Below are 12,926 nucleotides of genomic sequence, written 5' to 3'. Positions count from 1 at the left end.
ATCTTATCTCTAACCTGATATCTGACACATAGTAGTTGCTTGATAAATGTTTGCTGAGTGAATGAATAAACAAAAGAGTGCACCGTTGACTTGAAAGTCCTGCCACAAGCAAGAGCTTGTTCCCAATCACTTGCTTATTTCCCATTCCACCTGTCACACCCACCCTAGCTCTTGATACCACTGGCACGGCAACGTTTTCACTCTGAAAACTCCACAGGAGAGAAAACTCCCACCCATAGAGGCACGCACCTCTCCTCGCCTTTGTTTTTGAATTTATTGCTGAGAGTCTGGAGAGCAGCGAGACTTCTGAAGGAGGCATCTATTTTGGTCCCAAATAGAAAAGAGTGGGTGATTCTGTGGGCAGAGTTGGCAATTCCTGAACACGGTATGGTGACTCATGCCAGAGGTGTTCAGAATTTCCTCTGTTTTGTGGCTGCTGGGGCAGACTGGACTTGACTGCAGGGCTTTCTTTGAAGCACAGTCAAATGCAGGAAAGATACCCAAAGCTGCTCTTTGAGACCAGAAGGAAGGTTAGGGGAAGCAGCAGGATTCAGAGAACCCAGATTCCGAGGGCTACATGCAGCTCAAAGAGATTCTACAAGAAATCAATGGCCCGGGTAGATGACGGAGCAGTGCTGTGGCATCAGAGTCCTATAGGCAGGGGAACTAATTTATGCACAGCCACAGAACAGCGGGGCATTCCTCAGAGTATACTTACTGGAACTTTTTAAGGAGTAAAAATAACCTTCTTTACTAACCCAGCACATATATCTTTGACCTGTAGGAGCAGTTTAGAAGCATAGTAAAGAATGTAGGTTCTGGCAGTAGACTGCATGGGCTCAAATCCTAGCTCCTTCCTGGTTGTGTTGCATAGAGGAATTTATTTAACCTCTGTGAGTCTCAGTTTTCAGTGTTAAAATGGGGATAACATGACCTATTTATTTTGGGTATTTAATAAAATAGTACTTGTAAGGTACTTTAGTACCTGGAAGATAGTATATATGCAATAAATACAAGCTCTTAGTATCATTGCTGTTCAAAATATTTCTTGAAATAAGATTCAAAGTATAAAATAGGGATTAGCGTCCCTGTTAGGTTAGTTCATGGGCTTGCCTTAACCACTCATCCATTTTTACAGTTCACAAATCTGCTCAGCTTTCTCTCTCATTTACAGGAGATGAGGGCCAATTGGAACTTAGTCTATTTTCCCTGCTCTTCACAGTAAGGCAACCAATGACCTACTTATAACTTCCTTATTTTATTATTATTGTTTTTTTGAGGGGGTGCATGGTCTGGAATTGAACCTGGGTCTCTTGCATGGAAGGTGAACATTCTGCCACCAAACCATTGTGCACCTTTATAACTTCCTTTTTATTGTTAAAAAAAATGCTGCTCTTTCTTCTTCCTTTGGGAAAACCTAATCAATGGCTTCTAATCTTGCGATAGGAGCTTTTACTTAACATATGGCACGAGAAGAGAGCCTGGAAAAGAGGGGTAAAGCAGCCCAGAAAGCTCATCTGATCAATCCAATCCATATCTCCATCCATGGGGCAGGCCCACCCAAAGGCACAGGACTTGACGTTTCTGGCTCCTTCTCCTCCCCCCACTCATCTTCCCCCTAATATGGCGACCTTCTGGTCAACTCCCACGCCCCAAACCAACCACAGCCTGGTGCCTTCGAGTTTTCTGCTGCCTGAAATGCTCCAGTATTCAGGATACATGTTACTGGGTTAACAGCCTCAATCAGAACTGCTGATCAACAGCCTCACAAATTGGGTGAGTGTGGGAGAGAAGAGAGCCGCCACATGGAAGCCTTAGGGCTTCCACATGTGTTTAGCTAGAGATAGGTACAAAAATTGAACGTGGGAAAATAAGGCCCAGGACTTAATTGTTATCCACAGGTGTTCTTATGGTGATGCTGATACAAGGCACATCATGTCAAGGAAATCTATCAGAGAAAAATGACATCTGTAGACACTGGAGGATTGAGGCAAGATGAGGCACACTTAATTCTTTTCGTCTGTGCAAAAATAGTACCAATTATCAGAGCTCATTAGCCATGTGAGTCTCATTTCACTCAGCACACAATAAAAAAGGTTATGTATATATACACACATATATGTGTGTGTGTGTATATACATAATATTCGTATAACATATATATGAAATATGGGTCATTTATTTAATTCCCATTGTAAGCACCTCAGTTTTCAGAATGATCTACTCATGAAAAATGGTTCATGTATATAATTTTAGCGAAGTCTGTAGGAAATACTGCCCTCTGCCCATCACATGGTGTTCAGAAGCATCATTCAGAGCCAGCATGTTCCAGGACCATCTTCACTAAGATGCCTTCTTAACTCTCCATGGCTCTGCCTGTTCTGACCACCTCTGGCATTCGTCAGCCTTTCCATGTACTGCTTTGCAGTATTTAACCTTTCGTCTTCCCCAGATTGATTTCCCATTTTAATTCAAATTCTGTGTGGGCAAAAGCGATGTGTACTTCTTCTCTCACATCATTGTCTTGTTACTTAAAATATGGTACACACAACACAGCATCGAGCTCATGCAGGAGCCTCTTGGAACCAGAATCTCAACTTCAGACATCTTGACTCAGACTCTGCACTGTAACAAGATCCCCAGGCGATTTATAAACGCATTAAAGTTAGAGAAGTGCATGCAAGGGCAGCCGTTCTTAGTGAATAGAAATGAAATGAGACAAGACCAACCATGGCAATTATTATTGTGTCTCTCCAAAGAGGTAGATTTCAAGCCTAACTGCATTTGGAAGCATTTGAGAAATTTTTAAAAAAAATAACAAAGTCTGGTTCTCATTCCCAGAGATTCTGATTTAGTTGGTCTTAGGTGGGGCTTGGGCACCTTTTTTTTTTTTTAAAAGCAACCCAGATGCACATAGTCAATGTAGAAAATTGTTTGTTGGGGACTACCACTCTTAAACGCATTTCCCAGTGGGACTTGTGTTTTCTTCTTGATGGATGCAAATTCCAGAGTAACCTTAAAATCAGTCATGTAAAAAAATGTCTGAGTAATTTTCAATGGAAAATACTTAAAATTACTAGAGACAATTATATTAATGTTTTCCCCTAAACAGGTGACTTATTTGAAAGTAGGGGATTCAGTGTTGGATTGTTGAGTCATTGGCAAACACTGTCAGCCCTCCTTTGACTGCCCTCAGGATAAGAACTGCTCAGATGTTTGCATCCTCATTATTAATCATGAGCAATTCAAATGCATGGACTGGAACCGCTTTCATCTCTGTAATCCTAATATACAAGAAAGTTCCCAACACAAAGTAAAAGCGCTTATGTTTTTGCGGAAATAATAAATAACTAAATGCATGAATAGATGGATGAATGAAAATATCATTGAGAATTAATGTGAAGACGTACGGGAAATATTGGAGTGGAATTTAAGAGACCTGTAGTTTTACCCTGGTTCTGTCACTTCCCTTGCTTGGCCACTGCCCTTGCCTTGCCCTTGGTATCCTTTTCTTGCTACCCTCCTTAGGCACCCAGACCTCTATGTTGCTCTTACCAAGCCAGGTACAAATCCTTTACTAGGGAGGGTAACTTCCTGTGTTTCATCCCCTCAGTGTCTAGACTCTGTTCATGGCTGTGGATTCATGACTTTTGTGTTCAAGTCACTAAAGAACATCATCAGAGGTCTTGCTTTGTGTGGCGGATTCGTGTACCTCAGCAAAAAACATGCTCTATCTTAACCCATTCCTGTGGGTGTGACCTCATTGTAAATAGAACCTTTTGAAGTTGTTATTTTTAGTGAAACTGTGGCCCAACTGAATGAAGTTGAACTTTAATCCTATTACTTGAGGCTTTTTAAAGAGAAAGGAAAGGACATCCCCATGTGATGGGGAAAAGCCAATGAACCCCAAGGACTTCTGGCCTGCCAGAAGATACAGACCTGGGAGGAAGAGCACCTTCTAGAACCATGAACCAATAAATTTCTGTTGTCAAGCCAACAGTATTTATCTTAGCAGCTGGGAAACTAAGGTACCTGGGAACCGTTGGTTTTCAGGAAGACTCCAAGGATTATATGTACAATTGTGTGTGAATATACATTTTTCTGAAGAGACAGTTAATAGATTGCTCAAGTTTTCTCAAGGGTTCATCACCCCCCAAAAAATGAAGAGCCATAAAGCTAGGTGGAATATTAGGGAAATGCAAATCAAAACCATAAGATACCACTTCACCCCCACTAGGATGGCTATTATTGAAAAAAAGGAGTATAACAAGGTGTTGTTGAGGATGTAGGAGAGTTGGAAACCTCATGCATTGCTGGTGGGAATGTAAAATAGTGCAGTCACTATGGAAAACAGTTACGTAATTCCTCAGAAAGTTAAATATAGGATTTCTGTATGACCAAGCAATTCCACTCTTAGGTATATAATCCAAAGATTTGAAAGCAGGAACTCAAACAAATATTTGAAAATCAATGTTCATAGCAGTACTATTCACAGTAGCAAAAAGGTGGAAGAAGCTCAAGTGCCCATCAATGGGTGAATAGATAAACAAAGTATCATATATCCATACAATGGAATAGTATTCAGCCATAAAAAAGAATGAAGTTGGGATACATGCTGCAACACGGGTGAAACTTGAAACCTTATGCCAAGTGAAATAAACCAGACACAAAAGGATAAATATTGCATGCTTTCGCTTATATGACATATCTAGAATAAGCAAATCCATTCAAACAAATAATAGAATAATGGTTACCAGGGGTTGGGGGGGAGGGAATTTTCACTTAAATGGTGGGGAGTTTTTGTTTTGGATGATAGAAAAGTCTTAGTAATAAATGGTGGTGATGATAGTACAACAACATCAAAGTAATTAATGCCACTGAATTGTACATTAAAAAATGGCATATTTTATGTTATATGTAGGTCACCACAACTTAAAAGAAAAAAAATAGAAGGTACATAGATTCCTGCTATCATGTTGCCTTTCCTGTTGAGAATTTTGGCCCATGTGTGTAGGGCTGAAAAATGAGGTCCGGCTTTATGTAGGAAGGTTCTATGGCCATTTTTGCCCTCTCAATGCTGGGCAGCAGCTGACTCCTCATAAGCAGAAATTCCTAAAGAAATTATTAGAAAGTGTCACCAAAGAAGAGGGTAGGGAAAGAGGGACCTCTTTAAAAGCCTCCAATCTTTCCCCGCCTGATACTTGCCTAAATGAAGAGTTAAACTAGAAAGGGTCTCAGGAAGGGTCTGGAGACTCCCCCCAGCAGCTTCAAAAGGTCCCAGGATCCCAGGACAGTACGCATTGTCAGAGAGAGAGAGGGAGTCGGAGACTCTAGTTCTGAAGGGATAGGGGCTATTACTTCAGCCTCCTCCCCAGTGTAGGGGAATCTCTCCAGCATTTGTGAAAAATAATCATCTAGGCTCTGCTTAAACACTTCCAGAGAAAGGAAGCCCATGAGTTGGGGAGAGAAAAGGGCTAGAAGGAAACACTCTGAACATATGGGTACTGGAAGCTCACCAAGCGCAAATGAACCCCTGGTTTGAGTTTTATGTTTTCGGTAGCTTCCACTCAGCCAAACTCAACGACTACGCTCCGCCAAACTCTCCTCCTTTGTAAGGTTCTCACTGTCCCCCAAAGTGTGGGACAAGGGACAGAGTGGACTGGATCATGCTTTCCCGGCTGAAGCACTGTTTGGCCAAGAATCCACGTATGTGATTCTGGTGCTCCTTGGATTTGAAAAGTATGAAAATCATGTATCCCTTATTTTATTATCTAGTAAAGGAAATCGAAAATAGAGGCCAGAAGGTGGGGGTGGGGGTGGGGGGAAGCCGCGTGGATAGTCTGGGAGGAGCCCAGAAAGCCATCTAGACCTTTCCCCAGCCAGCAGTAGTGCCCCTCCGTGGCATCCTCCAGAAGCGGCCATATACCTCTATTTGAACACTTTCAGGCCTAAGGGGTTTATGTCTTTTTGAGGCAGTCCGTCGAATTGAGGTTCTGTTTTCTTTACTCACAAGGAAATGATCTGGGATAAAGAGAGGAGAGAGAGTTCGCCATTCCTATCAGACCTCTCCTTTGGGAAATAAGAAAATCGACTGAAGGTGAAAATTCCCTAAACAAAGCCAACAGACAGTAGAAGGCCTCACTTAACAGTTGATGTTTTTGCCTTGGCAACTCCAGTTCAGTGGTGACGGAAGCAGTGGCCCTTACATGGGCACAGCCCCGTACCCTTTGAGAGTTGGAAAGAACCGACAGTGAGGTGTCAGGTGTTGGCACTCTGACACTCAAAGGTCTCTGAACCTAGACCCTGCCTCGTATATCTTCAGCTTAGAAACTTTTTCATACAAAATACCCCAGCTTGCAGAGGATAAAAAAGTATTTGCAAAATCCCCTTGGGGAAGTGGGGAGAAAAGAGTAGATATTCAACTTCCCCATCCGGAGAATTTCTGATATTTTCACAAGCAGTGGGGACAACCAATTCAATAGGCTGAACCCTCAATCTTGGGATTCGCCCCGATGAAACTTATTCCTGCAAAGAAGCTAGCCAACTTAAAATTAAGTCTAAGAGTCACCCCAGAGAACCTGTTTTGTTGCTCAGATATAGCCTCTCTCTTTAAGCCAATTCAGCACGTGAACTCTCTGCCCTCTGCCTCTACATGGGACATGACTCCCAGGGGTATAAATCTCTCTGGCAATGTGGGACAGGACTCCCAGGTGAGCTGGGGCCCTGAATCATTATGGGACTGAGAAAGCCTTCTTGACCAAAAGAGGGAAGAGAAAAATGAGACAAAATAAAGTTTCAGTGGCTGAGAGATTTCAAACAGAGTCAAGAGGTTATCCTGGAGGTTATTCTTATAAATTATAGATATCCTTTTTTAGGTTGTGGTGTATTGGAGTGGCTAGAGGGAAGTACCCGAAACTGTTGAACTGTGTTCCAGTAGCCTTGATTTTTTAAACTATTGTATAACTACATAGCTTTTACAATGTGACTGTGAGCTTGTGAAAATTTTGTGTCTGATTCTCCTTTTATGGACAGATGAGTAAAAAATAAGGACAAAAATAAATAATAGAGGGAAAGAGGGTTAAAAAAGTTGAGTAGATTGCAATACTAGTGGTCAATGAGATGGAGGGGTAAGTGGTTGGGGATATACAGTTTTTTTCTTTTGTCTTTTTATATCTTTTTCTGGAGTGATGCAAATGTTCTAAAAACGATCATGATGATGAATACACAAATATGTGATGATATTGTGAGCCATTCATTGTATACTTTGGATACCTGTATGTGTGGGAAGATATCTCAATAAAAATATATATTTTTAGAAGTACGCCCTGCTTGAAAATGCCTTTTCAGGCAGAATTCTCGAAAAAGAGAGAGAACTGGAAGGGGTTTTAAAGATCATCAGGTCAGCCTCCTCATTTGAAAAGAGAACCTGAGGCCTAGAGAGGTACAGCAGTTTGTCAAAGGTCACAGCCTTCCCGTGGCTTCCTTTAGTTCCCCAACAGTGTTCATTAGGAGACAACTAGGCCCACTTTCAGCCTCCTTGTTAGACGCACCACTGACAACGCTCCACTTCATAAGAAAAACCCTGTTTATTTGTAAAGTTTCTGCTGCTTGATGAGCAACGAGTGGAGCAGGAAAATTAACTCAATTGGCCACGATGCTAGGGATAGCACAACTTCATGGTGACCATAACATTTATAGGAATGTCTTCAATGAGGAATTACACAGAAATAGTCAGAGACCCCAAGGCTTTAGCAGGAGGATGCTAAAGTATCTAAGAATACCTCTCTTTGAACTGAGTGTGATCAAGTGGCAGGAGTTGCAGGGCACATCAACAGGTTATTTATTTTTTTATTTGCAGGCACCAGGAATCGAACCCGGGTCTCTGGCACGGCAGGTGAGAACTCTCCCTGCTGAGCCACTGTGGCCCGCCTTTACCTCAAAGCATCTCCAAGGGACTCATTGGTAACGTCAATTCTTTTTGTGTCTTGGTTTCCTCAAATGTGAAATGGAGCATTTGTGCAGGTGACATATATCGCTGCCTTTTTATATTTTTTCATGGGCAGGCACCGGGAAACGAACCTGGGTCTCCGCATGGCAGGCGAGAACCCTGCCATTGGGCCACCATTACCGCCCTACCGCTGCCTTTTTAAGACAGGCAGTTTGAAAGAAGGTAGGGACTGTTTTAGAAGGCACTCCCTCTGCTTGCCAAAGCCCTACCTCTCCAAGGTGTGTCTCAAAGATAGACAATGTAGCAATAGTGGCAAAATACTTGGGGATCTCGAGAAGTTGAATGATTAAATGGAGAGTCAAACATTTTGTGTTTTAATGACAAATGTGAAGGTGGGAAATTCCAATGTGGGCAGCAGTCTTTACAAGAAGGGATAATTAAACAAAAATATCATCTTAATGGGTTTCTGTACTTTTTTTTGACCCTAGAAGCTGATGATTTTTATCACAGAATTCCTAGAATGAAAGAAGGATGATCAAGGTGTAGATAAACTCTCAGAATTTCCACAATTCGGAGAAAGGTATCTTTAATAACGTGCCAAGTTGGCAATATCAGGAGAATTCTCTTTTTAACCACATACCGGGGCCCAGTAATATAGCGACTAAAAACACCCAAGTTCACTAATACGCCCCCTGATACTCATCACCATTTTAAATGGTGGCTTTGGAAACTTTCAAAGTGAAAATCTGCCTTATGAATCAGCTAGAAATTTGTGTCTGTTGATAGCTGGTTTGATTTCATTAGAGAATTCTCATCCCTGAGAAATAAAAAGAAAAAGATTTGTTTATTTTAAGACCCGGTTCCTCATGGAGGAGAAAGTCTATGACAGGATTATTTCTCACCCTGGAGTGGCACCTAGGCCATAAATTGAGCCCAGAAGCTCCATCCATTTCCTTCTCTTTGGTTGTCCTGCTCCCATTTGTCTCTCTTTTTGGAGGCCTGCGGGACAGCATGGGCTGGGAATCCAACCGGGCTCTCATGCACAGCAGGCAAGAATTCGACCATTTTGGCAGGTGTGAATTCTACCACCCGTTTATCTGCTGATTGGATTCTAATGGCTCCTCTCTATTACAGACTCATCCCCATAAAGCTCTGCCCCTGTTTTCAGCAAACAGAGAGACCTGAGTTTGAATCTTGGCTCTGTCTCTGCCTGTGTGACTTCTGAGTTTTGGTTTCTTCTTTATTGAATGGGGTTTGTGACACTTGCAATGCAAGTGGTTATGAGGATTAAGATAAGACATATGCCTGGCACACAGAAGGTACTCTATAAATGGTAACTAGAAGGCCTTCTAGTTCCTTATTGCCTACCAAATGAAGTTAACAATGTTTAACTTATGAATATCCTTGTTCTCGGGAATTATACATGGAAACATTACGTTTTCAGGAGCATGATGTATACAATCTACTCTCAGATGTTTAGAGGATAGATAGATATGGCAAATGTGGCGAAGTATTAAAAGTTGGTGGATCTGGGTATCTGGGGAGGGGTATGTTTATAAATAGGTTTACATTATTTTTGCAACTGTCCTGTGAGTTTGAAACGATTTCAAATTAGAAACTTACTTTTTAAAAAATATTTACCTTGCTATCCAAGACCTCATATCATTCACCTGACCCCACCTTATATTTCCAGCTTCAATTCCCAGTATCCCCACATACCTGTCCAGTGGTGGTGGCCCAGCAGACTACGTGCAGTTCCCTAATGTCTTCCTGTGTCTTTTGCTCAAATGGTTCCCTTTACCTGGAGTCTCTATTTACTGACGTTTTTACCAGTCCCCCAAGGCTGTATTTACATGCCGCCTTCACATAAGCTTTCTCTGATAGCGTCAGGATTCCCACAGATCTCATCACATCCTGTGTCTAGTGCTGTTACTTCATCTATGCCTTTCTCCCCCTCACGTGGTTATAAACTTCTTAAGGGTCAGGACGATGTCCCATTCATTTTTATACTTCCTATAGTGTTGAAAAGGGCATAATAGGCTTCAGGTAAATTTCTGAAGGATGGAAGTAAACGAAAGAATCTGCTTATCTCCACCTGCTCCAGTTACACCAGAAACCATTTAAGTCCTCAGAGTTAGGGATGGCTACTAATAGCATGAGTTTATTTGAAATGCATTTCCCAGAGATAGGGCATGAGTAACTGTAAAAATTTTGTTGTTCTGGTTTTGACTGACCTCCCACTTGGCAAGAACTCTGTAACAGCTGAGGCAGAAAGCACCTTACAAGCCTTCCTGAAATCATCCCAGTTTTAACACCCAAGGAAGAAGTTCCTACCTGGGCCAGGACTTAGCCCAACATAACTTGGTCACTTCTCACAAACAAGCAAATAGTCTCCTTATATGCATCATCATGTTTTGCATCTTGACACATTTTTTCTGCAGCCAGTTAGCAACATATTTTTAGAAATCAAGGATATGAAATGGTAGGCTTTCATGTCTTCTCTGTCTACCCAAATAAGCAAGGAATGGAACGGTTAGACATTTCATACTCAGTTAGGAAGGGTGGTTTGAGGTAAAGTTGGTGGTTTCTTATTTCTTCAGAACAATCTTTGAGAAGACACATTTGAAAGGATGAATGAAATTCAAAATTTGCATATATGCATACATACACACATAGGAACGTGGTTTACTGAAAGTGATTATCCTTACATTTTCTAAAATGTCTATAAACTTGGAAGTAGCTTCTTAGGTATTATTTCCTGAGGCAGTAAAAACAAAAAACAGAAAAGCTGAGATTTTCTGAGAATCATCCTGGTGTTGACCCTGACATCTCAGGCACATTAACTTGGGCTTAGAGAGACCCCTGAGAGCTCTTCAGTGTTATCTTACCGCCGGTGGGTGCAGTGAGAAAAGGAATTCATTATAGAATGAAAGAGAATTTCTTGGGGAATTGGCCCATCCATATGCTGTCACCATTCAAATATAATACCATTCCCGTCTTCCCAGAATTAACTGTGTAAGATAATGAGTGACAGGAGACTCTATAAGCAATCCAAGCTCCCTCTATGAATTGGGGTCCCCAGAGGCATAAAATGGGGCCCCAGTGGGTCATGGACAAGGAGGAGAACCTAAGCGTCAACCCCCTTCCCTGAGCTCCTCACCTAGACCCCCTCTCTTGTGCTGTGGTTGGGGGGTAGCAACCCTCAGCCTTGCCAGGATTCTGAGGGCTTCCTGTGGCCCCTTACCTGCCACGCAGCCAGTCACCAGGAGAAGTGGGAGTGTTCGCCACACGAGTGGGCTCAGCTCCATCTTTCTGGCTCCCGGGATGGGCTGCCCACTTGGGGGGCAGTGAAGAAAAGCCGTTCGTGCGCAGAATGCTGGGTCAGCCCTTCAGTTTCCTCTTTGCATCCCGATGTAAGAGTGGGGGAAGAAAGGATCAATCCACTCGGCCTGTCATCCTTGCTGGTCCGGCCAGTCGCTTTGACAGGCGACAGTTGTTCTCTTTAAGTATTAGAATGGTATGTTCAGCCAGGAAATCGTGCCCTCGAACTCTCTTCTCTGGCCTCAGATAAGGAAGTGGTTTTTTGATGACAATATAGTTTATAGTAATTTTTCAAGCCCGGGTTTTTTTCAAGTTCAATTGCTGGGAGGTGTGGGCTGGCGTTGCTGGGAGGGATTGAGTATCTTTTCTAAGCCCTTTTCAGCTTCACCCAGAAAAGGAAAGGGAGCAACTTCTTGGCAGTTGTCTCATCTGACATTTCATGAACTGACGTCACCGTGAAACCGAGGTCCTGCCCCGACTTCGCAGCTGCCGGAGGAATCAGCAGGTGACCCAGAGGATGGAGGAACAAGGCTGTGCCCAGAGTGAGGCAAGGACAACTGAGGCCACGAACAGGCATTTCCTAAAGTTATCTGACCCTGGATCCCTTTAAGAAATATAAGCCAGACATAGAAGGAAAAATGCTGTATGACCCCACTTACGTGAAATATCTCGAGTAAGCAAAGCCATAGAGCCTGAAAGCAGATTACAGGTTACCAGGGGCTGGGAAGAGGGGGGACGGGGAGTTAGTGCTTCATGGGTGCAGAGTTTCTGTTTGGGGTGATGGAAAAGGTTTGATAACACTGTGACAATAATTAATGCCCGTGAAGAGTATATTTAAAAATTGTTAAAATGGGAAATTTTGTCATTTATATATTACCACACACAAAAAAAGAATTATAGTGTGTGGCAAGGTGGGGCTCTCCTATATTCATATAATTGAAAAGAACTGACAGAGTGGTTGATGCTCAGAATTCATGAGTAATCTCCTAAGATTTATAATTAGTACTTTTTGTCATCACCTCACCATGGTGTTCTGGGGTCCCGAAAGTGATTTGTCATTTTGGCCTCCAGATCTGTCTTTCTCTTCCAGAATCACACTAAGAGTGGGGTTTCGTTTTAAACTTCGAATTTTTTGGTAAGTTAAATCTTGTTTATCTATTTAATTGATTAAAAGAGCCAGCTTCTGAGTTTCATGAAGCAGTTGTCTAAGTTCTGCTATCTGGAAACGTGTGCTCATTAGGAATCACATAGTTACGGTAAAAATGAGTTTTTAAAATATTAGAAAGCAAGCAAAGATATGGACAAAAGGAAAACCATCAGGACAAGCGAAAGTATTTCATGGTTCCAACATGCATTGTCCCTTCCCCTAACTCTCTCAGAAAGGCAACTGCCTCTAAAGAGAATCCTGGAGCCCTAAAAATAACTGAGTGCTCTCCAACCAAAGTATCAGGGCTTGCAGACAAAAAAAAGAACAGATCTTTTTTTTGGGGGGGGGGGGGGGCGGGGCTGTCCTTATCAATATGTGACAAGATTATCTTTTGAGATTCCAGAGCAGAGACCATTTATTGCTAGAAACACTTCAGACTATGTGGGGAATGCTTCTGCAGCAATTCCTTTTGTCCCCAGGATCTGTTCCAGTTATTAAACCAAGATCTTTA

General features: G+C 42.2%; 1 protein-coding gene across 1 annotated transcript in view; it reads right to left on the bottom strand.

The window, feature by feature from the left end:
* Positions 1–11,667, bottom strand: part of IL2RA (interleukin 2 receptor subunit alpha) — a 64,420-nt gene extending 52,753 nt beyond the window's left edge. The window contains exon 1 of the mRNA XM_077169492.1: positions 11,192–11,667. Coding sequence (XP_077025607.1) covers positions 11,192–11,255 — 64 coding nt within the window. The 5' untranslated portion in view covers positions 11,256–11,667. The remainder of the gene's footprint in view (positions 1–11,191) is intronic.
* Positions 11,668–12,926: the final 1,259 nt, after the last annotated feature.

This window comes from Tamandua tetradactyla, chromosome 7 (assembly GCF_023851605.1).
Source record: "Tamandua tetradactyla isolate mTamTet1 chromosome 7, mTamTet1.pri, whole genome shotgun sequence".
Taxonomy (NCBI): domain Eukaryota; kingdom Metazoa; phylum Chordata; class Mammalia; order Pilosa; family Myrmecophagidae; genus Tamandua; species Tamandua tetradactyla.
The sequence above is the reverse complement of the archived record's forward strand: the minus strand, read 5'-3'. Positions and strand labels throughout refer to the sequence as shown.